This window comes from Barbus barbus (assembly GCF_936440315.1).
Source record: "Barbus barbus genome assembly, chromosome: 9".
NCBI lineage: Eukaryota > Metazoa > Chordata > Actinopteri > Cypriniformes > Cyprinidae > Barbus > Barbus barbus.
This window is the reverse complement of record NC_136737.1, coordinates 3,580,058-3,605,209: the sequence shown is the minus strand read 5'-3', so window position 1 is coordinate 3,605,209 and position 25,152 is coordinate 3,580,058. Positions and strand designations below refer to the sequence as shown.

The 25,152-nt window shown below is 38.9% G+C and overlaps 1 protein-coding gene across 5 annotated transcripts; it reads right to left on the bottom strand.

The window, feature by feature from the left end:
* Positions 1-130: 130 nt before the first annotated feature.
* Positions 131-24,833, bottom strand: LOC306875215 (protein IMPACT-B-like). Of its 5 annotated transcripts, none has more exons than XM_079425677.1 (12): positions 24,778-24,833; positions 24,539-24,612; positions 24,225-24,353; positions 23,689-23,741; positions 23,535-23,597; positions 23,174-23,253; positions 15,809-15,940; positions 14,452-14,546; positions 8,459-8,532; positions 6,888-6,978; positions 4,368-4,502; positions 133-486 (listed from the first exon to the last, which is right to left on the bottom strand). In XM_079425677.1, exons 2-12 carry the CDS (start codon positions 24,584-24,586, stop codon positions 427-429), a joined length of 960 nt encoding a protein of 319 aa, XP_079281803.1. In that variant the 5' UTR covers positions 24,587-24,612; positions 24,778-24,833; the 3' UTR covers positions 133-426. The 5 variants fall into 5 exon arrangements, with proteins under 5 accessions (XP_079281806.1, XP_079281803.1, XP_079281804.1 ...); XM_079425678.1 differs by having other exon boundaries at positions 207-486; positions 24,751-24,831; XM_079425679.1 differs by lacking the exon at positions 24,778-24,833 and having other exon boundaries at positions 207-486; positions 24,539-24,706.
* Positions 24,834-25,152: the final 319 nt, after the last annotated feature.

The window sequence follows — 25,152 nt, the reverse complement described above, 5'->3', positions numbered from 1 at the left end:
AATCTCATGCACTCTGATATTTGCCGTTTTGGTATGACACTCCTTGAAAAGCTCAAATTGCTTCTGTCAGGCTTTATCAAATTATATTATTAGAGCGTCATTAAACCGGAAAAAGGATCAAAGGTCGCTGATGAATGTCAGAGGTATTTATTACCTGTGTCGCACTCGTTTGTCCTAAGCCTCAAACCCTCATTTGCAAATCAATTTGTAATTCATAAAAATCTTTATTCATAAGACAAAGCACTTCGTGTGACATAATGCGTAGCAAAAGACCATTAAAACTCAATTGCATACAAAACCATTTTTGGTATGACTTTAAATTGGTTTAACCCTCATCACAACACTAAATGATTTTACAAATCACTAATACAGCATTTTCAGTTTATTTTCAGCATTCGTAGTCTTCATCTGTTCCAGGAAGGTTTTTCATCTTGCCTTCTTGCCCTTAGGTCTTTTGTTCTTGCCTCCAGGTTTGGACGCTTCCTCCTGAAAGGGAAGAATAAAAAAAGAAAAGGCTCACGACTAGAACCTCACTTCTAGCGTCCCACATTCTCTCAGTATTTATACCTTCAAATGCACTAATTGCCTCTAGGGCTCTTAGTGCTTTAGAGAATGCATTGTATCCCTTCCGGACTGTGCACATGTCTCAATCTATAGATGTGCACTCGTACACCTTTACACTTACAGGTGTACCTATATTATGACACCAGTATCTGAGTGAGTCCATCGCGCTCCCCTCCCGCACTCCCAGACAGTCCCTAACCAGAAACCAAACAAGGTCCTACTTTAAACTGATTAACCAGCACACATTCTCTTTACCATCACAGCACTTACTTTAGCCAAACTTTGAGACATAAACCCAGATCAAAGGGGAAAAAAGTATGATTTACTCACCCCTCAAGCCAACTTGGGTGCATGTGACTTTCTTCTTTCAGACAAATATTGAGTTTTATTAAAAACTGGCTCTTCCAAGCTTTATAATGGCAGTGAATGAAGGTCGAGATTTTGAAACCCAAAAAAGTGCATCCATCCATCATAAGTGCTCCACCCAACTCCGTTAATAAAGTACGTAGGATGTAGGCGTAGCATAAGCTCCAGTGACAAATGCGGAAGTGAAGAGGAGAACAAAAAACATGAATTAGAAGTACAAAACGAGGATTTGTTAGGAAAAATATAGTAGGATTTCGATATAAGTCAAGAGGAGACTGGTTTTCCTTTGCTGTAAACAAAACATGGTTCTAGCATATTTTCACCAGAGCTTTTGCTACGCCTGCGTCGATCGCTGGAACGCCACTCTCTTGTGAACGCGTGTACGACAGTAGGCGGAAGCTAGAGATTACGGTTTATAAAGTTTGAAATATGGATATTTTTCTTGCAAAAATGCATCGATTCACTTCAGGAGGCATTTATTAACCCACCAGAGCAGTGTGGAGCAATGTTTATGATGGATGCACGCACTTTTTTGGGCTTGACAATCTCAACAGCCATTCACTGCCATTATAACGCTTGGAAGAGACAGGACATTTTTTGATATAACACTGATTGTATTCGTCTGAAAGAAAAAAGTCATATACACCTAGAATGGCTTGAGGGGGAGTAAATCATGGGCTAATTTTCATTTTTGGGTGAACTATCCCTTTAAGCTTTTGCTGAATGTGGAACAATATTTTTGCTATATTTTATTTTTTGGTATTATTTTAAATTATCTGATATTTCATTATTTAATAATGAAATATCAGTTTGATTAGTGTCTATTTGATTAAATATTATATGATTCTAATCAAAAAATGATACAATCAAGCATTCATATTACAAATTTACTTGATTAAACCGAAGGGTCTGATGTTGAAATACGTGTGCGTAAAATACCTTCATAAAAGAAAAGTCGTCCATGAAAATAAACAACTCCTTCATAGTCCTGTGAACAGGTGCCTGTGAGCATATATTTGAGAATTGGAATTGAAACCCAATTTTTGTGTTGCTAGCACCATGCCTTAACAATCAGGCTACAGGAAGACTGAGTTATAACTTTTATCAAATATTACATATTTCCCTGATGCAATATAAAGCAACTGTGCCATAATGTCACTGTCAGTTTTACCAAGAAGGCTTGTTAAAATTCCTCTGACTGTTTTTACTATTTAGACTGTGTCTCTAGGGACCCAATGGTGTCCAAATGAGTGTCTGGTTTCATTATTCCACACGTGACTGGCTACCCTGTGCGGCAGTGGTCGTTATTATGCATTGTATGTTAATTACTCTTGTGCCGCAGTGGACAGAATGCGAACACAATGAGTCAGCCAGCTCAAACTGCGAAGATAACACAACACCCTGAAAGAACAGCGTGATGCATCTGAGCCTGAGACATGCACGGTGTCAGGAAATCCATACGAGCTGATGGCTCCAATCAGACGGCTAAAACTACAAATTCAACACGCGCTTCGTGAAGAATCACCAAGACGCATTACTGCGTTCCTCTGGAAGCCAATATGTGAACATAAAGAACTACGATATGCACGCAATGCTAAACGGGCTGGAAATTATGGACTCGAGTTTCTAAATGAGTTTCAATACGGTTAGCATTGCATGGATCATTTATCTCTTAAGCAGAGCTTTGACTCTGCACTCACTTAAGTGTTATAGTTCTAAAGTGACATTAAATAAAACTGTAATTAACAAAATGCTCAAATTACAGTAATTAGTATTTTTACAAAAGACCCAGTAGTCTTTAACAGGCAGATTGCTGTATAATATAAACATCTTTTGGGGCTGCAGAGTTGGGAAACAGACTCATTTGGTCCATTATCAAAGGAATTTGGCTTGGCTTAAAATAGAAGCGGAAGAAGAAAAGTGCACCGCGGAGCTGCTTTTAACGCCAATCACCGTTACGGCTTGCGGCGCGACGAATACCAATTTCAAAACACGTCTCAAACTATGATCTGAGGGCCTGAGCTGGCGCTCATGAATCCTGCCAGCTTCAGGACGAGGATGCTGTGATGAAAAACACATGCTGCTTTAATTGACTGGAGCTTTCTGTAATGAATTCTAGCAAAATCTTAAACAATCATATATCACACATGCGTGTAATTGCACGTCTGCGATATGACGACGCGCCCCTATTATCCGAGTAACCATAGCAGCCCTGCAGCTGTGCACGAGGCCTCATTTGCACAGAAATGAAAGAAAACAACAAACAAATGAATCCTTGGAAGAAGTCAGGCGCATGCCGGCAAATCTCCTCACAACTTGTTTTTGTGTGACCTTATCGCTGTGATTGTGGGATGAGTAAGTGGCGGACACTCGAGAGGAGAGCTTCTATCCATACGCAACCAAAAAATGGAATAGTGAACATTTAATGCTCGACAGCGGCAGCGAGACGAAGCTCAGAAAGAACAAAACAAACGTGTCGACAGGGGGCTTGTGTGAATGCAGGAGCTGGCAGAACGGTTTCCACTTAATAAAAACATATTACAAGAACCATATGACTTTCATGATGCTTGGGTTTTTGATGCCTGCATTATTCTGCTGATGTGGATTAAATAGATTTTTAAAATTGATGAATTCACATTACTTTGTATACATTTGTCTATTAATTAGTTATTTTAATTAATATCAGTGTATTCATATTTTAATTAATATTCAGATGTATTCATCTGTCGTATATATAAATAAATATTAATTAATGATATATACACATAATTTAGTTACATATAAATTGTATATATATTTAGCTTTAATTCCATGCTTAAATATTATTATTAAAATATTAAATAAAATATATTAATATTAAAATACACAAACATAAGCATTCTATTAACAACACTTTATTTTAATTAATATTTATTATATATTTCCTAATGTTTAATCAGTAATTATTTGGATTACTTATAAAAATGATGTGACTATTATTATATAAATATAGATATATAGATAGATTAGTGCTGTAAAATGATTAAATCGCATCCAAAATAAACATTTGTTTACATAATATATGTATATATACAAACGCATTCATGTATATATTTATGAAAAATGTTTATATGTTAAATATAAAATATAAGAATATAAATATTTGTAAAAAATATTTTGTGTATGTATTTATATATACATAATAAATATATATATATATACATAATAAATATATATATATATATATATATACACACACTTGTATGCATCTATACTTAATTATCAAATAATAAATAAGATATAATATTTAGATCTATGTAATGATATATAAATATACACAAAGCTATAATTAAATAAATGTAAGCCTTATATCAGCAGAAGGAATGCAGATGAAATGCACAGGACACAAGCCTTTAAACGGTATTATTCATAACCAGCATGTTTGTTCTTATTCTTACTGAAGTGTCGGTGTAACCCTCCTGAATGAGGATGCTCCTGGCACAGTTGTTGATGTGTTTGAAGCGGTCGGGGCCCAGCAGGATCCCGCCGTACCACCGAGAGACCACCACCAGCACGTTACGCACATCCAGGATCTGCGCAGAAGCCAAAGAAAACACATTTCAACATTTCTGAGGCAAACTGCGACTGCTGTTTGCCGCAGGATTATAATGTTGACGGCGTGCTGCTCACACAGCCCCTCCAATACAGCGTGAGATTTCTCATTTAAATGTAAACCAACAGTCTTTGGCATCAAACCTGTTGCATGTAAGCAACTTCTTTATGCAAAACGTATTAGATGAAAGCACTGCTTTTTAGGAATTCATTTAAACAGTAAAACATTCGATGAAGCAAACGTTTCCGCACAGCAAAGGAGTCACTTCAAAGGCGCAGAATAGACTAAATATGCTCTTTGTGAAGAATGGCAGCTCTCAAGTGTCTTTATAGTCCTGGCTTGATGTGTTTTTTCCTGCGGCGCGGCTGAAGCCGGAGGGGAGGGAAATCTCAGCCATCTGCACGCGCCACCTCTATTAATAGTCGTTCCATACATGCCATCAGATTCACAAAACAGGAAATAGTGGGACAAACTCCAATCGGGTAAATGAGCTCATGTGAATGGCTATTAGTGCTCGCTGGTGTATTTTCATTCATGCATCAAGAAAGAGGTCAACAAACGGGCCATATTCTAGATTCTTAAAGAAAAGAAAACACACTTGGAATTTGCAAAAAAAAGGACCCTTCAATTCCAAACATCATGTTTGAAGGGAACCAGCTCTGCTCATCATCACCTGCAGAGAACCATCCCAAAAGTAAAGTGTGCTGGTGCTGTGGAGCAGTTTTTAAGCAGCAGGGACTGAGGGACTCCTCACAATAGAAGAAAAGCTCAATGCACCAAAATATAGAGATAGCCTTAATGAAAACCCAATCCAGAGCATTCAGAACCTCAGACGGGCAGAAGGTTTACTTTCCAACAGGACAATGGACCTAAGCACACAGCAAGAGTGGCTTACACACAACTCTGTGAATGTCCTTGAGTGGCCCAGCCACAGCCTGGGATTAAACCCAGTCAAAAATTTCTGGAGAAACCTGAAAACGTGCATCTGCCCCCATCCAACCTGACAGAGCTTGAGAGGTGAAGAGGCGAGGAGAAGAATAGCCAAATGCTGATGAGCAAAGCTTGTCGCATCAAACAAAAAGACTTGAGGCTGTAAAGGTGCTTCAGCTAAATATTTAGTTAAGGGTATGAATACTTATGTAATGTACTTATTTCAGTTGTTTTATTTGTAATTAATTTACAAAGTTGTGACAATTCTGTTTTTGCTTTGTCAATATAATTAATAAAATTAAGCAGGTAACAAGGCAGCAACATAAAACGTGAAAAAAATGAAGGGGTATGAATATTTTCGCAAGGCACTGTGTACACACACACACACACACACACATATATATGAAACTGATACAGAATTAAATTGTATATTTAAAGAAACATACAGATGTAAGCATGTTGTGCATAACAGCATACAACACAATCATTTAGTTTTCACATTCACTCAGATAATGTTTCTGTTTCTGGAATAATTGCACAGTGTAGCGAAACTGGAAAGGACGTGTTCATCATCTCAAGACGCTTCATAAATCATGATAACAAACTAAATCACGCTTGAGAGAATATCATTTGAAAAACAACATCACACATGCTCCGTTTCCTTAACAAATGTCGGTGGCTTATTTCCCGTGGAGGTTATTGACAGAAACGCTGTATGGGTTTTATGGTCGGGTCTCAATGAAAGTACAGTGTCATGTCGTATTTCATACAGGAGGGTGTTGATGCCGGCGCTCAGAGGCCTTTTAATCAGAGAACAGGAGATAAGAGCGAAGATTATGGATGAATGACACATCGGCGTGCAATTATCTGACACTGCAAGAAAAGAATTGGGCTCAGGACAGGAGGAGGGATGATAATCCCAGCAGCATAGCAACAAGATGCCTGAAATGTGCCATTGACGTTTGACACGTGCACAGCTTGATGCCTTTTGCTTTTTTGTCATTAAAATGATTTACAAAAAAGCCCTAAATATTAGAAATGTCAAGCTTTTCATTTTATTTTTTAAATCTAATTAATCGCACGACAGTTTGAGCTGAGAAATCTCAAAAGATCATCGTGTTAGATGAAAAAACATTTGACTTCAATATTGCATAAATAATGATAATAAAAATGAGTATAAATTTAGTTGATTCAGTGATGCTAAACAACACATGTGACCCTGGAGCACAAAAGCAGTCTGAAGTCGCTGGGGTATATTTGTAGCAATAGCCAACAATACATTGAAACAAAGTAATAAATTATGAGAAAATGTACCCAGCAGACAGAATATACAAACTCAAAAACCCATGATCCAAATACATGTAAATCACCATATCATGAATAGCATGCACTAGCCAATATTTCAGATGATCACCTGACTCAAACACACGTTTACCTGCAAAAGATGGAGCAGCCGGCCCCCCGCTGCGGTTTCTCCGTCGTCCTCGCAGTCCTGCAGGAATGAGTTTTTATCCTCACAGTAGATCCTGATGGAAACATGAAGGCATTCTTAAGTAAACGTAAAAAATCAAATCACAGCTCTTTGCCCTGCGGACCCTCAGGGGCCACTCTTACAAAAACTGCCCATCACGACGGTCTTACGCTTACGCTCTCGCATTACGCCACGTCTGGGGTTTTGTAGTCGTGGGTGTATTTCAGAGCAAAATTGGACGAGGATTTGGATGCGGCGTAATATCAGGCACAGGGAGGAGTGTGGGAAATCGGGACGCCCGCTGAGGGGTTTTCGGTGTGGAGCGCACAAGGTCCATCATTTGGGGAATGGTTGTTGGGAATGAAAGGCAGCAGCAGATGAGCACAGTGTTGACAGTCACTTTGCTAACAGCCAAGAGACGCGGCGCTGCCCAGAGAGACCTTTCAGCACATATGGCTCCTGGTGCGTGTCAGAGACGGGAATGACGGGAGTTTGAACGCTTTCTTTGGGTATCTGGTGTGAACAAAGCGGCCAATCGGTGCTAAATCACAAAGTGCACAGCTCTAAGTTTGGATAAAACAACAAGACCTCACCAGATCAAATGTACAGTAACAGTTAAAAAAGAAGAAAAAGACTGTTTAATCAGGATTTCTAAGGTCGTCGACATTGGATTCATCATTAGCACAAATTAGAGGTTTGTTTAAAAATAGCATGCGGTTTTGTTGTATAGTACTGATTAAAAGTCTGAAATAATGACATTTTTCATTCATTTGGTCAAAAATACAGTAAAAATGATAATACTGTGAAATCTTTTTACAATTTAAAATAGCCGTTTTCTATGTGAATTCAAATTGTATTTATTTCTGATGCAGCGCTGAATTTTCCACAGTCTTCAGTGTCACATGATCCTTCAGAAATCACTGCGTTTTTGTGGAAACTGTGAAACATTTTATTTTTCAGGATTATTTGATGAATAGAAAGTTCAAAAGGACACAATTTATTTGAAATAGAAATCTTTTGTGACATCATTAATGTCTTTACTGTCGCTTTTGATCAGTTTAGCGCAACGGAAAAAAAAAAAACATACTTGTGAATGGTTTTATATCTCAAACAAATATCTCAGCTCTCAGCTCTCCTCGTACTCCAGGGGCTTCAGGAACATGCTGAATGTCAATATCACCTGCGGTTTAATCTCAGCCACTCCACCCCTACTGTATGTCACTGATCATGTCCTGAAGAACCCCGCTGCTGCGCTCACACACACACACACACACACGTCACGCACCTACGTTACAGTCTTCATGTCAAAGTATACAAATACTACAACGAGCATTGACTAATGCAACTCAATGGGAGATAGCTTTCATTTAAGTATCTTAGAAAAATGCCGCATGAACTACAAAATGCACATCTATGGTAGAAATAAAACCAATTATGTACAAAAGCACTGAATGGAGTCTGAATGGAAAGAATGCATACATATTACTGTTTGCCTAACAACTGCAAATCTTTATAATGAATTAAAACAGAAATACCTGTATGCATAGATATTGTGAGTGGCACTTGCGATCTTCTTGTTTTCATATAAATGATTCAGAACCCTTTGAACCTGCAAGTAGATAAATATATATAAGCATGGAAACCTATGTGCATACCAAACCAGATACTGTTCCAACATACCTGCCGTCAGAATATAAAAAATATAACTAAAACTGCTGGAAAGAGGCTGTAAGCAACAGAACATTTCACAGTGATGCAACACATGAACACATTCACCAGCACAGGCTTACTTCTCAGTCCCTGCTCGTCTTTAAAGGACTGCAGGCTGGGTTAAAAATCATCTGGAGAACGTATGTGTTAGATGGGTGTGCGCATAACATACTGACGCTAATAAAACACTGTTTGAAAGGACACGAGCAGACTTGAAGCGCAACTTATTATTACTGCGACGCCGACCAATTCCTGCCACAACAGGTTCGGCCGTAAACAACTCGTGGATGAATCCGAGCATACGGTACGACTATGAAATATTTATTCACAGCAACCTAAAACTCACAACCTACATAAATACAAGCCTGCTGCAAGCAAGATAAATGATACATTTATTCAAATACGAAAGCATTTCAGTTGAAATATTGCAATCAGTAGATAAATGTGCGACACTTTAGAGGAAAGGTTGTAACCTTATTATTTAAATATTTTTTTAGATTTATCCTACTTATATATATATATATATATATTAAAAAAAAAGTTTTATGAGAAATTACTACTACAGTTTTTCTACTTCAAAATTTCGTGTTTAATTTAATGAGCAACTTGTGAAATTCACTAGCAATTATCTTACCAGTAGATGGCATTTGTACTCGACTACTTGATATCCAGCGCTATAATTGGTTGGAAATTTCGATTCTTATTATTTTAGGCCCTGCCCACAGTGAAATCTGATTGGTCCAAAATCAAGTATATTATAGGTATATATCATGGAAGAAAAAAAGATTGATTGCAGAAAATGTGAAACATCAATATCAAAACTGGATGCCATCTGGAGAAATTTTAATTTTATGCCATATCAAAAGCTATATTCACGACAAACGCAAGAATACAATTTATATGCATTAATAGCAATACGTCCATGAATTGCACAAAATAATTGAATGATGTTATGTTTACAAACAAACAATATTTCAAAATTCATGTTTGCTAAAAAAAGTCTAATGTTTTCCAGGAGAAACGTCTTTTGAAATAGTCTATTAATATGCTAATCATAAAGGCAAATCTTCTTTGAATAAATATACATGGGTAACTCTTGTGTGACCAATTCTACATCTCCGTCTGGGGAAGCATCAATTACGATACGCATTTTCAGTTTTACCCGCAAACATTCCTGCTCTGATTGCCTGATTTTGGCCTTCCAGCGTGAACCAAAAACTGGAATATTGCTGGGTGTTATTAAGCCAAATCTGGGCTTTGTTTTACAAAATGCTTCCTGATCTAACACTACACCCAACCGTGAGTTCAACAGAGAAAGAGAATTACATTTAATTCACCATAAACACCGTATGTCAACAGCTTTGCTTAGAAATCGTCAGTGACGGACAGGTTTAGGTGCTTATGAAAGAAGCGACATATCCCTGAAATAACGCACTCACACAATGTTCACAGCGGATATTACCAGGCAATATCTGTCTTTGCTAAAATAACCAGCTGGGCGAGAGCGACCAGATATTGAGTTTAAATCTGTTTTGTACACAACACCAAGGACTTCAAATATTTGCTGTAAGACCCTTGGGAAGGACTCTGCTAGTGGTTTCTGTCCATCAAAATGGGTTTCAGCCAATTTGCGCTGAGTGTCCCTCCATTATTTACCAAGAAAGAGAGTCAAAAATAGGTCCAGAGTGCTTTCTCGCACTGCAGAGTTGGACCTTATTGAAGCCAAAGAACGGCAGACAAATGTGACCATGTGACCAAAACCGCAAGCTCAATGCTAATGAATATGTACGGCGGCGCGCTCCCCTAAAGAAAGAGTCATCACGAATTGGAGCCCCTATCAGTGCGATTCATCTGTTTTCTCTCCGGCTAATACTCTCGTCGTGAACACCTGTGTCGGGCTGAGGCTAATGAGATATCTTTTGAATGCTGTGTGCAAATGTTGCCTTTTTATCAGTGCTGATCTAAACCAAATAGCAGGAAACACAAAGCAGCATCCTCTAAAACGTAAAAACCCCGTTGATATTTCCTCGGAGGCTGCTTTGGGTTTTGTGTCGGGCTATTGTGAAAACGTCTTTGTGTGGGACGGAAATCTAATTAAATGTTTTGAGCTCTATAGCTTGAGAAGATGCTGAACACAACAGGTGCGCGTTCCCGCCAGAGTCTGGCGTCTTGGGTTCATAGACAAACTCATTTACAAACTTCTGTCAACACTAACCTTTTATGGAAATTAGAGCACGGCCAAACTTTGAAGTTCCTGCTGATAACATAATATCAAAGATCAAAAAGCATCAAAATGGCCTCTGAAATCCCAATAGAACTACAAAGTGACTAAGAGATATACCTGCGGATGCTTTTCCTCCCTTTCTCGTGGCCTTGTTTGTATGGAACAATTCGAAGAGTGCGTCTAATGCACTCAGACAGACCCTCTCAGCTGTTCGGCTGAACTAAACATATCCATTGATTTTATATCAAGCTTGTCTAGCTAATTTCAGACTGATAAGGTTGTTCAGTCCGCTTCAGGGCGTCTGTATAGCACTGCAGGTCCAATGCACCATAACATTGTTGATTGTCAACCAAGAATCCATATGGTTTATATGAGGAGGGCGACAACACCACAAACTAGACTTTTACATGTTTTCTCATGTGACAAGAGTGATCTTCTGGAAATCAGCTCAAAATATCAAACATGTTTGAGGAATCAGACTGGATAGAATCAGAGTCTGATGCTAAACAATCCAAGTTTTTGATTTTCTATTAAATCTGTAAACGCAAATCTACAGACTGGCTCTGACTTTCGTCAGCTAGCACTGACTTGTCCGGTTGTGTAGTGTATTCTTGACTTTAGTAAAGTTACGGCATGGATGAAGCTAATTTTAAGCTAGCCACATGAATAAAAACATCCATTTTGGAGCCCTGAGAGTGAAAGATAATGGAAAAAGCTCATCAGAAAAAGACAGAAATTAAGAAATGATAAGAGAAAAAAAATGATATTAATGCACTCCCATCAGAATGAGTAAACACATCTACAGCAGATGACGTTAATCAAGCACTCGGTCTGTCTGAAACATCTAATTTCACCAAAGAACTGTAATTTAATTCCTCACTTGTCTGGGGGATTTCAAACGAGTTTTTATAAAGCTCCTCATTTGCATTAGCTGTATTATACTGAAAATCATCTCAGGTTCGTAACTGCAAATGCTTTAAACACACCTGCGCATAAAGACGCGGCATTAAAGAAAAGAACAAGATTCAGCGCTCACCACACTTACAATGTGAACAAAATACGGTGTGAGAGATTAACTTGAAATTGAGACATAATTACGCCTCGTGCCTCTCCACTCAGCAAAAAGAGATTTTCAAGAACTTTAAGGTACATGTTTCATCTTCATTTGAAATGAAAACAATAAGTTATTCACCGACTGATTTCCTCAAAGTGTAAAAAAGGGTTAGACAGTAAAAACAATTGTTGTTTTTTGATCTAAATGCTCGAATGGAGTAAGCAGAGAAGTTTGAATATTCATAAAAAATATCTTGACTAGCCCAGCTAAGCAGCACTGAGGGACTGATCAGGAAACTAGTTTTAAATTCACTTTTTAATGCAAAAAACACCTTTAAAAATTACATTTAACCCAAGTAACTGCATAGCAACAAGCTACACCCATAACATCCTAGTAACTACATAGCAACAAGCTAAAACCACCCAGAACACCCTAGTAACTGCATAGCAACATGCAAAAAACACCCAGAACACCCTAGCAACATGCAAAAAACACCCAGAACACCCTAGCAACTGCATAACAACATGCAAAAAACACCCTAGCAACATGCAAAAAACACCCAGAACACCCTAGCAACTGCATTGCAACATGCTAAAAACAACACCCTAGTAACTGCACCACAACTTATTAAAAAGCATCAAGAACATCCTAGCAACTGCATAGTAACATATAAAAACTATACCCTAGTATAACTGCATAGCAACTTACTAAAAAAAAACACCCAAGTAACTGCATAGCAACAAGCTACACCCATGACATCCTAGTAACTACATAGCAACAAGCTAAAACCACCCAGAACACCCTAGCAACATGCAAAAAACACCCTAGCAACATGCAAAAAACACCCAGAACACCCTAGCAACTGCATTGCAACATGCTAAAAACAACACCCTAGTAACTGCACCGCAACTTATTAAAAAGCATCAAGAACATCCTAGCAACTGCATAGTAACATATAAAAACTATACCCTAGTATAACTGCATAGCAACTTACTAAAAAAACACCCAAGTAACTGCATAGCAACAAGCTACACCCATGACATCCTAGTAACTACATAGCAACAAGCTAAAACCACCCAGAACACCCTAGCAACTGCATAGCAACATACAAAAAACATCCTAGCAACACGCAAAAAACACCCAGAACACCCTAGCAACTGCATTGCAACATGCTAAAAACAACACCCTAGTAACTGCACCGCAACTTATTAAAAAGCATCAAGAACATCCTAGCAACTGCATAGTAACATAAAAACTATACCCTAGTATAACTACATAGCAACTTACTAAAAAAACACTCAAGTAACTGCATAGCAACAAGCTACACCCATGACATCCTAGTAACTACATAGCAACAAGCTAAAACCACCCAGAACACCCTAGCAACTGCATAGCAACATGCAAAAAAAACCAGAACACCCTAGCAACTGCATAGCAACATGCAAAAAACACCCAGAACACCCTAGCAACTGCATTGCAACATGCTAAAAACAACACCCTAGTAACTGCACCGCAACTTATTAAAAAGCATCAAGAACATCCTAGCAACTGCATAGTAACATATAAAAACTATACCCTAGTATAACTGCATAGCAACATGTAAAAAACAACACCTAGTAACTGCATAGCAACATGCAAAAAAATAAAAACACCACCTCAGTAACTGCATAGCAGCTTACTAAAAACCACCCAGAATGCCCTGGTAACTGCATAGCCAAATGCTTAAAAACACCCAGAACACCCTAGTAACCATGTCGCACCGTCCTAGCGACCACCCAGAATTACAAAGTAGACAAAATGTAAACACATCTACCTCTATTTAACAGTTCAGTATACACTCCAGCACTTAAAAACCCCAGCTGTATGGGTTAATAAACCCACTGTGTGCTTCATATAAAGCCGGCGGAAGGCTGAGCACGTAAACAGTCAGAGTTTGGCTTCAAACTGACAATCACACAAAGGAAATTGGTTTATGTATGAACAAGTGGTGGAAATGTCAACGTCTTAGTTAAGGGCAGAGTGTCATTCAAGACGGCCGCTCTTCTGTCGTGCAACATTCGCAGTATCAGGTGCGTTGTAACTGACGCACAATGCCAACACCTGTGCAGTCAGTGTTCGGTCAAAACGACTCGCACGAGCGTGGAAGACAATGAAGTTTGGTGAAGAGAGGTTTAGACTCAGCCTGTAATAATGCGGCAAGAGCCGTCGCGTCAGAGGCAGGTGTGTGTGAGTCATACGCCATGCATCCAGCTGGGCACGGTGAACGGCGACGCTTCTGTGACACGTCAAGTGTCTGTTTGCACCGAAACACGGGGGAGGGACTCAACAGTGAGCTCCAGAAGTTGAAAAGAGCCAAGAGCATGCCGAGGGCACTAGAGACCGGAGTGATCGGCGTTTCAAAAACAGTGTCAAGTGCTGATATGTGAAACAATGACGGCTGTTATTATACACAGATTCTTCAGGCCTGATATCTTTGGCAAGAAAAATGGTTTAGTTGGCACACAGAGTCTGATACAGGGAACATGGGTAATGACTCACACCTGTTTAGGAGTCACCACCGCAGCTAAATGAGGCTGGAACGTGCTCCGTCTATCCGTGATTGTCTCCCCATGTTTAATCAGTGGCAACTCTTCATCTACAACAAAAAACAAACAACAAAAGCAAATAAAAGCAGTCCTTTGAATGACTGGCGAGCCACTAATGACTAATTAACTGGGATCGCTTTACACAAGACGTGCCTGTCATCGGTGCTTTGAAAGGAGTTTTAAAGCCAAAACTGACCCTATTTACTTTCTCAAAGCTCAAGTGCTTGTAGAACTTCCCACTTTTCATGATCTAATCAATTTCGTGTTGATAAAATAAAACAAGTCATGAACAATAGGTCTCATTTACTAAGCATGTATACGCTAGGGATGCAACAATACAGATAGCCCATGGTTCAGTATATTCCTTGTTTTTTTTCAACCACGGTTTTCGACTCGGTTCTGATGGTGTTTTATGCAACAAAATAACAACAAAAAACTCCTGTAAACTTCTCTACACTGGAAAGAAGCTGGATTATTATATGTCTGGTATTATATGAGGTATTACTTTTTCCGATTTTACCCCAAAATAGGATGGTTTGGCAAAAATACTGGTAGCCAGAGGGCCCTAGTATACGCATAAATTGAAATCTGTGCATTGTTTTCACGAGCAAATCATGATTCACCATTAACTTTCATACTAAAATGTGTTCTAACTTCACAGAAAAATGTACACAGCAAGCACATGCAAAGAGTCATCTTTAGAGAGTATCATATGTTTGTTGAGACTGACGAACTCAAGATTTTTTCGTAAACCTCGGGCATGCAGTCGCTCATTTAGAATACTCCAAATTCATTAACATTAGAACGAGATTTAGAACAAATTCATGTGCGTTTTGTGAGTCAAAGTTTTGCGAGAAGTTGTCCTGTGCGTACAAATACAAGATAATCGACGGATTGTACTGATACCGATACTGATATCGGGCCCGATACTATGCTACTGTACGCGTACTCATAAAAGTGCTCCGATGCAAAATGCCGATAACACACAACGTCCAGACAACAGAGAGTAGAATGCAGTTAGAAATTAAGGCTGTCTACGAAGTATGAATGCAATTAATATAATGTTAAACATTCACTGTCAAGCTGAGAAGCAAAGCACGCAGAGTGGACTGAGTTTTCGGCAACTAAATCGGAAATATAAAACAAAATTTATTGGGGCATTCACTATAAACAACATTTATTTTAAACTTTATGGCGAAAGTGAACCTAGCCTTTGTGAAATGCTCTAGGCTATACATGTCCCCTCTCATTCGGCACAAACCCAGTCTTTCTCACTTTAGGAATTCCTTTGGAGTGTACCTTCTGAACATACCATCAGAAGCACTGGAGAAGAGCTGAGCTGATTGGTTGGCGAGTTTTAGCATGCTGTAGTCTGGAAGATCGTCCTCATCGTAGTCATGACCTTCTTCCTCTGTTGTCACCGTCTTACCCATTTCTGGTCCATCTAAAAACAGAGATAAATGCACAGACCAATGAATTGTGGTGGAAACTAATAATTTAACAGACCATTGCACATTTCAGTCAATCAGCAGTCTACAAAGGACGCCAAGGACACACAATGCAATATGCTCTAAGAAAATTATACATAATGATTAAAATATGCATTGCTCAAGATGTAAATAAAGAAAGGTCAGTGACATTCTCTCTCAAATTTCTTTAATTAATCATCAAATATACTTGAATGCAAATAGTCCTTAACGTCTCTTTTGAAACAACACATACTTGCACTGAATTACCCCATAATATAATTTGAAGGGTCCAAGCACACTTTCATCAAGATTTCAAAGCAACTAACATAAATAATGCATGGAAACATCCCAAAGAGCCTCAATCATTAAACAACAGCAGTTGAACATAAACTGAATGCAACAATTTACACACAAAAAAAAACTCTTTATTAGTGTCTGTGGTTCAATGGAGAACCTTTACCACCCATGGAAACTCTCCATTGGACAAACGTTTCTTTATAGTGGAAAACGTTATATGTTCTTCAAACTAAGAAAAATGGATCTTTAAAGAACCGTCCATTGCAAGGTTCTTTGGGAACCCAAAATGGTTCTTCTATGGCATCACTGCAAATACCCCTTTCTGGGACCTATTTTTAAGAGTATATGCAAAAGACGACACATTCGGACTCAAATCACTGGCAGTCGTTTTCCATGTGTCATCTGGAATCTTGAAATGAGAACTAAATGAAGTCGCAATCAGCCGTTCCAGCTGTTCTGAAGTACGGCATTAAGATTCAGTGATAAAAACAGCTTTCCCACACATTCGACCAAGGAATGTCCTTGACGCTTCCATTTTCATGGTCATAGAGGCTCAAAACGTTTCAAAATCCCTTTTCGGAGATTGCTAGGGATGATTTTCATTTGTATGCCCTGTCAGGTACCAGGTCTTGGCATCAGGGGCGTCAGAACAATGGGAAAAGTGGGAGGAAGACATTATGAATCTCATCAGCCTCTCTTCAGAAGCACGACATGGTTTTAAATACCTAGTTGACATTCATATGAGACACTATTTGAAAGCTTAAACGCTAAGTTCAATGATTAGACCTAAAGCTCTGAATTAAAAAAAAAGTGCTTATTTTTGCTGAAGACTTATTTTCTTCTCATCAGTTGTTCACATCTTGTGTCCTCAGGAAGTTTGTTCAGCACACAAACTGTGCCAGATGTGGCTCAGATGATGAATATTAATTGCATTATGTGACGGTTGGCAGAGATTTCTGCTTGATCATAATGCTGACGCTCAACATCAAACCAAATAAACCTCTTTAAAATATCTTCCTATACACTGAAATATGGCAAGTAGACCAGTTTATGAAAGTTCAAGTGGTTGAAATTAAATGTCAACGTACAAATGTCAAAAACATCCTGAGATCTGAACACATCTCAATGGGAGACTTGGTTTTCTGAGTTCCCAAGTACCTTGAAATTTCAGTGACTTCAAGGATTTCAAAGATTATTCCATGTCTGGAAATCACACTTTTCAAATTCCCTAACGCTTCCAGGTTTTCCATGACTGTTGCCATACCCTGGTCTGAATAGTTAAGCACATATTACAACCCTTCTGACCACAAAATTAACCTCAAACTCATCTCTAAACAAACACCTGAGGGACCTCAACAGAAAAAACCTCTGAAACTGTGCTTGGCTTTCAATTTGGGAATTTAATTATAGCTCGTCAAAAAATTAAACTGGTTGCAAAGCTTTAACGACCTTTGACTGCTTTCCATTTCTCCTCAACCGCCCCCACCTCTCAGTGTCAGACGTGAATATTCATGCCCCGCGGAAATATGAAAAAAACACAACCTTTTGATCTCTCTGAGGGGCCTTCACCACACAACCTGCTGTAACTAGCATCTCATCTGCATAATTACTGTAAAAACAGAGCTGATGTTGCGAAGAGAGGCGGCACTTTTCATGACACCGTCGAGTATTAGGCCTGTAATCATTCAGTTGATGAGGAAAGACGCTAATTACCTTCCCTCTGAAGTTTGATATTAGATTAAGTTACTTTTTCCGAACTGACGTCACCGTCAAGCACGAGAGCCGTGTATTGGGAGCCGGGTGTATTTAGGCCTGTTTGTTTACCAAAACGTGTGGGGGGAACAAATTAGCATCGCTAATGTAATATTCGCACTACAAAAAAGAAACAACTGCACGCACACTGAGCACATCACAGCGAAACAATGGGGTTTCGGAATCGCACACGGAGTCGTCAAAGCCGAAACGTTCATTTGAAAACAAAGGAAATCAAGTTCGAACGAAACAGATGCTCAAAACACGTAATCAAGGGCTTGATTTAACTTTGGTGTTCGTTTCTTCAAAACACTAATGAATCATTAAAAAAAACAGATTCTCCGTAGGACATGTCATCAATTGCTTCCAATTTGCTTGACATGCTGAATGCAGGCTCTTTGCCAAATCTTTTTATATCTGCACACGCTACTTACATCAGAACTTGATTTCATGGGACCCGTGTAAAATCCCTGCCAAAAACACTATTTACGGTGGTTAGCTGGTTTCTAGTTAGTCATCTATTGCTTTTAGAGGGTTCTGGGCACTGGTTACTCTGAAAGACAAGCTAATCTAACTGAAACTTGGTGCATACTACAATTTGAGACAGAGTTTGGAAATCACAGGCCTCCAACAAAGTTCTGATTGTGTCACAATGACAACGGCCTAATGAAGAACCAAAAGGTGCGCAGAGAGTAATGTAGAAAAACAGATCGATGTAAAAACTCATTATTTGGCAACATCATATCCGGTTTCTCCTTAAGAAGTCGATCCAAATTATGCTTTTTGCATCCTAGAGACTTCTGCTGACAAATAAACACTGATATCTGGGTGCAGGAGAAAGACGACACAGGTCATTTTCACCTACTACAGACATCGTGACAATACAAAGCTGGATGAAAATTGGTAAACTTATCCTTTAACCAACAACAACAATGAAAGTGCACAGAAAATGGCTTTAAACTGCCTGAGGTCACACAGTTTCTGCCCTGATGGGTTTCTAGTAGGCGCTCATGCAGTGGATCACCATCTGCACTGCACCTTGAGATTGATTTTGTCAGCAGGGATGCGTCTCGTATCCAGGTGTCCTGATAGGATGTCAAGACTCAACGTGCAGAACGCTTACTGATGGGTGAAGGTCAAATCAGAAGGTGTGTTGAGGCCCACTAGCGCTGTGATTGCATCCTGATTACCGCCGTTTCATTTTGTCACCTTGAACCGTTTGACAGTAAACCTGCACTTCTTCTCAAGACTTATCACTTGAACTTTGTTACGTCTTACAAACATGCAATTTTGTGTCTATTAAAGGGTTCTAACGAAGCAAGATCTGATATTTTCACCAACCCGCACGGCTGTAATTGAGTGTCCTTCTTTCTACATCTGAGTTTATGGAGTGTGGCACCTTACGAAGACCTCGTGGCAAGGCGAGACTTAAAATAATTAATGGGACTTGGCTAAGAAACAGGACGGCTAGTCACGCGCCCATTTCCATTTTCTCCCCTCCATTCAGTTGGAGCTCCATTTCCCTCTTGAGCGCGCCATTCATGGAAACTCATTTGCATATTAAAACCGTTGACATCCATACATAATTTCAGTCGCAATTATCACATTCAGCGAAAGGCGTGGGAGAGCTGTCTTCAAAAACAATAGCTTTTAAGGATTCGTACGGCGGTGTTTGGAAGTGGACTATCGTCTGACAGTTAACCCTAGAGTAATGCATACTGCTCGTACTAGTATGGAGCAACAAGCAACAAGTAGCATTGATAACTAGTTGACGTTATTTGTCGATTGCAATCATTTTTTCCATCTACATATCATATTTTTAGCATGCTACTGACAGACAGAACTACCAATCAAAGACTTAAACGTTGCAATTACGAGCTTATTATGGGATACTAATGAGAAGTTCCTATATGATGGGAGATCATGAAACTGGCAAATGACAGGAAATTATGTGTAAAAAGACCAAAAAAAACCCTCACCACTTGCAGACGTGGCCTCCTCACAAAATTGTCTCCCTCCCAACCAAATCAGCCAATCCCGAACATGCAAAAATGATTGACAGGCATCGACTACCTACACATTTTTGATTGAGGCAAAAATAAAAAGCACAGCCAATTTTTGCGCTTTAAGGAATCAGGGGCTGTCATGGAGCGTGATTTCTCAGGACACCTTGTGAGCTTTCAAGTAATAGTGGCAGAAAAATGCCTACAGCACCTTTATGCAACAGATAAACATGTCTACACTCTATTAACTCTACTTTTGGGAAAAAAAGCGTTATCGACCCAAGCTAACAAAGCAAATTCCCTCTTTTTAAAAAGGTAAAAAAAAAAGATTTTCTCCACCTTCCAAGAAGAGCCGAGAAAACGAGTGTCAAAACCCATCAGGGTCAATTCTTGCCACTGACCTCATGGAACTTTTAGAGCCCTGGTGAAAAAGATTAACAGGTTCTGTCAAGGCAGCACAAGTCTTTTCATCGATTACGACTAGATCTCCTCAACACTGAGGTCTGTGACAGGAGGGAGAAAGAGCGCTCTTAAAAAAACCATCTACCTTCGCTGCGGCAGGCTGCTGTGTTCATCCAAACAATTCGTCTTTATCGAGATGGCTAGATCAAAGGCATGGATCCAATATCCGGCGTGCAATAATTCTGGCAAACATTATGTTCAAAGGCAAGAGAGATTTGAGGCAGACAATGAGGAGAAATGACACGGGAACGAGCGACTGGGCCACTCAAGTGAAAAGCATCCCAACGTTTTGCATTGTGTGGCGATTCACAAGAATTTCAAAATGCTGGGAAAAAGTGTGAACGTGCCATCCAGAGATTGGACATTATTGGATATTATCCAGTCAGGTGAGGTCCTGTCAACCTCCTTATTTTTATCATGACTTCAGCGCACTGACTTGAATCTTCCTGTAGCTCAAACAAGCAGACTATGAAGCTTACAATAACAAGGTCATGGGTTCGACTCCCAATGAAAGCAAGAACTGACACAATGTGTACCTTGAATGCATTTAATAAAAGCATCTACCAAATGCATGAACGTAAAAGTAATCTGATGTTGACAAGTATTTACCACAACCACAGTTTAACCTTCAAAATGACTCTGGAACCCATTGACTTTCATTGTATGAACAGAATAAACACGGCAACATTTGTCAAAATAGATTTTTTGTGATATGTGACCCTGGAGCACAAAACCAGACTTAAGACTGGTTCTGTGCTCCAGGGTCACATGTGTGATCAACTGCTTTGGATATTCCCATTTGGAAGCTGAATTTGATAAAAGCGCAAGCTATATTTTGTAGAACGTTGGGAACCAACCAACTTTGGACCCCATTGACTTTCATTATATTAATGGGATAAACACCAACATTTTTCAAAACATCTTCTTTTGTGATATAATAAATTGCTTGGGATTAGGGACGGACAGTATTACCTAAAACCAAAACCTCCATTAATTGTCCATTAATTAACACTTTACCTTGATTACGATTATTGGATGATTTTATTTATTTATTTACCCTCATAGTTCATTAAAGGTTTGTACTGTAATTTTTTTTCTAACGAAAGAGTGCATTTCTTATCTTGGGATTTTAAAATAATTGATGGAAACAAACTATTTGCAACGAACAATTGAAATTAAAGCTTGCTTGAAATTAAGACGTCTTATGAAAAAAGTCACATTTCAATTTTATTGTAAAAAAAAAAAAAAAAAATGTAAAAAGTAGAAAATAACCAGTATTTCTTGCAAACAAAATACATTTTAAATATCGTCATGCGAAACCAGGAATGTTTTTTTAAAAATAGCGCATACTGCCATATTGCCGTCAAAAACAAAAGTTACCATACCAACCTGCTACTGTAAATAAAGCTTGCAACGCTTGCTCCAGGGTCTTTTGATTGGTCCACAGTTTTGGAGCTGACACTGAAGAGCGGCACTGCGTGTAAAAGTTTCAATTATTTAACGCACCACTTACGTGCGAGATGCGGCAAAACACTCGAGCGCAACGGTCACACACGTCCGTAGAGTGTAGTATGTTTCTGAGATCTAGTATGTTCTGAAATCCAATCCAAGCCATTTGGATTGGATTGGAGTTTTTTATAACTTCTTTGGTTATTGAGATGCTGCTCTCCACCTACCAGTTTCCAACAATCAAAAGAGGCTGCTTTCCGTGAGCTGAAGGGTCTATTACTTCTAGGTTAATAACAGGCCGTGTACCTGATTGCCGGCAGGCCCCGTGCAATTGTGCCTCCTTCCTGTATATTTCCGCAGAGAACACTGTATGCCTTCTATTCTTTTCAAAGGGCAGACCTGAACATTTGCTTGATTTCTCTACGTCAAGTACCTATGCTTTTTTGTTTTTGCATCTGGATGCAGAGACGGTCATGTGTAATTTCCATCTGCCAGTGGAACGCCGTGTTCCCTAAAAGCCGGAGGGAATAAATGACAGCATGATTCCCCTCCTGACTCCAATTCTCCTGCTTTCCACAGTTCACTTTATACAAAAATCAGCGCGCTTCCTGCGTGGCGCTCAAAACAACACAACAAAACCCTAGTAGGGCTTTAAAACAGAGGGCAATTAGATCACAGAAGGAGCGTCTCTGGTGCTGTGACAAAATCTAAAAGCACAAACGCTCCGCAGTCTGTGTCTGTAATGAGAAGACGCTCATACTGTCTGGAAAAAACAGTGTCCCTGTCTGGTTTTACTTTCTGTAAGTTCTGCAGAATACAAAGCTGAAAAGTTTCACTCAGCAAAGCAGCATAATATGCATCTAAATCAACATTTGCTTTATGAGCCATGCAATGCCAAAGACACTGAATGCATTCACATACCACATTAAAAATAAAGATGGGGAAGTCCAATAACGACTCGAAGTCTAATACCTCACGTGTATTTGTGAACAGAATCATGTTCATTACTGACTTCAGCATCTAATTTCTCTCCCATGACAAACCTATTTATACAGTCCCTAGATATGCATCAGTCTTGCATAATAAAGGCCTCTCACATCACATTTCAGTAAAAGACACACTGTGTGACCGTCTACTGCCCCCTACTGTAACCCCACATCAGCACGGTTATTGCTTCAGAAAAGCACTTTCAGTACTAATCAGGCCCATCCAGGCTAATTCAGCACAAGCTACATTAGTTCTTACCTGCACTTTGTGATTTTTCTACGAGGAATTCTCTTATTTTCTCCACCCACAGATACAGAATACTCTCCCCTGTATTCTCCCTGCATACAAGAAACTCACTCATAAACATGACGCGCATCTAATTATTGACAATAGATACATTACATATTTGATCATTACTATTATGGATATATATATAAACATATATGTAATATATATTAACATTCTAAATGACCACATAATACTGAAAATATATATATATATATATATATATATCATATATTATACACACACACACACATATATATATATATATTCATAACACCGTGTCTCTGTAGACTCACATGACTGCTGTATATATTACACTGACACACATACTCACACATACAGCTCCTCTAAACTGTTGGACAGACTCATTCGGTCTGCTCCTCTGAGCCAGCCAGCGCTGTCAGGACGAAACAACATGCCAATCAAATATCATATTCAGTTCACAAAACACAAATTCAGTTCATGAAAGCAATCAGACATAGCGTTACTTGATCTGATATATCGGCGGCGCTGAGCTCGGGTAATCTGGAGGAAGGATGATCTTCAAACAGAAACACACATTAAACATTCAGAAACACAACTGTGACCCTGGAGCACAAAACCAGTCTTAAGTCGCTGGAGCAATAGCCAACAATACATAGTATGGGTCAAAATTATACATTTTTCTTTTATGCCAAAAATCATTAGGATATTAAGTAAAGATCATGTTCTGTTAAGATATTTAGTAAAATTACTACTGTAAATATATCAAAACTTTATTTTTGATATGTAATATGCATTGCTAAGAACTTCATTTGGACAACTTTAAAGGTGATTTTCTCAATATTTTGTTTTTTTGCTCCCTCAGATTCCAGATTTTCTAATATTGTCCTATCCTAACAAAGCATACATCAATGAGAAGCTTATTTATTCAGCTTTCAGATTTTATGTACATCTCAATTTCAAAAACTGGACCCCTTATGAGTGGTTTTGTGGTCCAGGGTCAGATGTAGCACATTGATAAGTCTGCTCTGTGACGTCACACCTGTAAACAGAGCGTTAGTTTGGGCTGCTGAGAGTCATCCGAGACCCTGATGCAGAAAACTCTGGCCGCTTCATCGATCACACACCACTCCTCCGCATAGATGGAGGACAGCGCCTCGATCTCCTCGATCTGACACACACACACACACACACACACACACACACACACACACACACATTGTGTTTCCATTAACCACCTTCATATTGTAATACCTCTGTCATACCCATGTCATTATACAAATTTGTGTCCTCATAAACCACATAAACATGCACACACACACACACACACACACACACACCACGTGACCGACTCACCTGAGCCCGCAGGTCCGCGTCATCATCGCGCTCCTCTGACGCGTCCATCTAATTCAGCACGCGCATCGCTGCCACTGAGAGAGTTAAACACTCCATTACAGTCTTTCTGACTCGCTAATATGTATAATCATGTACTGTAACTATCGATCGAGACAGTAGAGAAGTAGAGTCACGTGTTTAAAGTGTCAGGTGTAAAGCACGTGTGATCTTACAGGAGGAAAAGCTCAAAAACAACTCACACTCAGCGCTGTTCACACACACGAGAGCCACTCACAGTACTTCCGGGTTACAGCACAGTCACGTGGGTTCAACACGCTTTTGAATATTCAGTTTGTGCCTCATTTAAATATTAAAATGAGAAGATAAAATCTATATGATTATGTATTATATTTAATATATTATATATAAGTACATATATATATATTATTACATTGTTGTACTACAATACATGTAATATTTGATCATTACTTTTATGGAATAGAGTATATATAATTACTATATGCATATTTGTGTATTTGATTATTAATATTAGTGCATTACATTTAGTCATTTAGCAGATGCTTTCATCCAAATCGACGCAACATTACCATTAATTTATTATTAAACAAATGTAA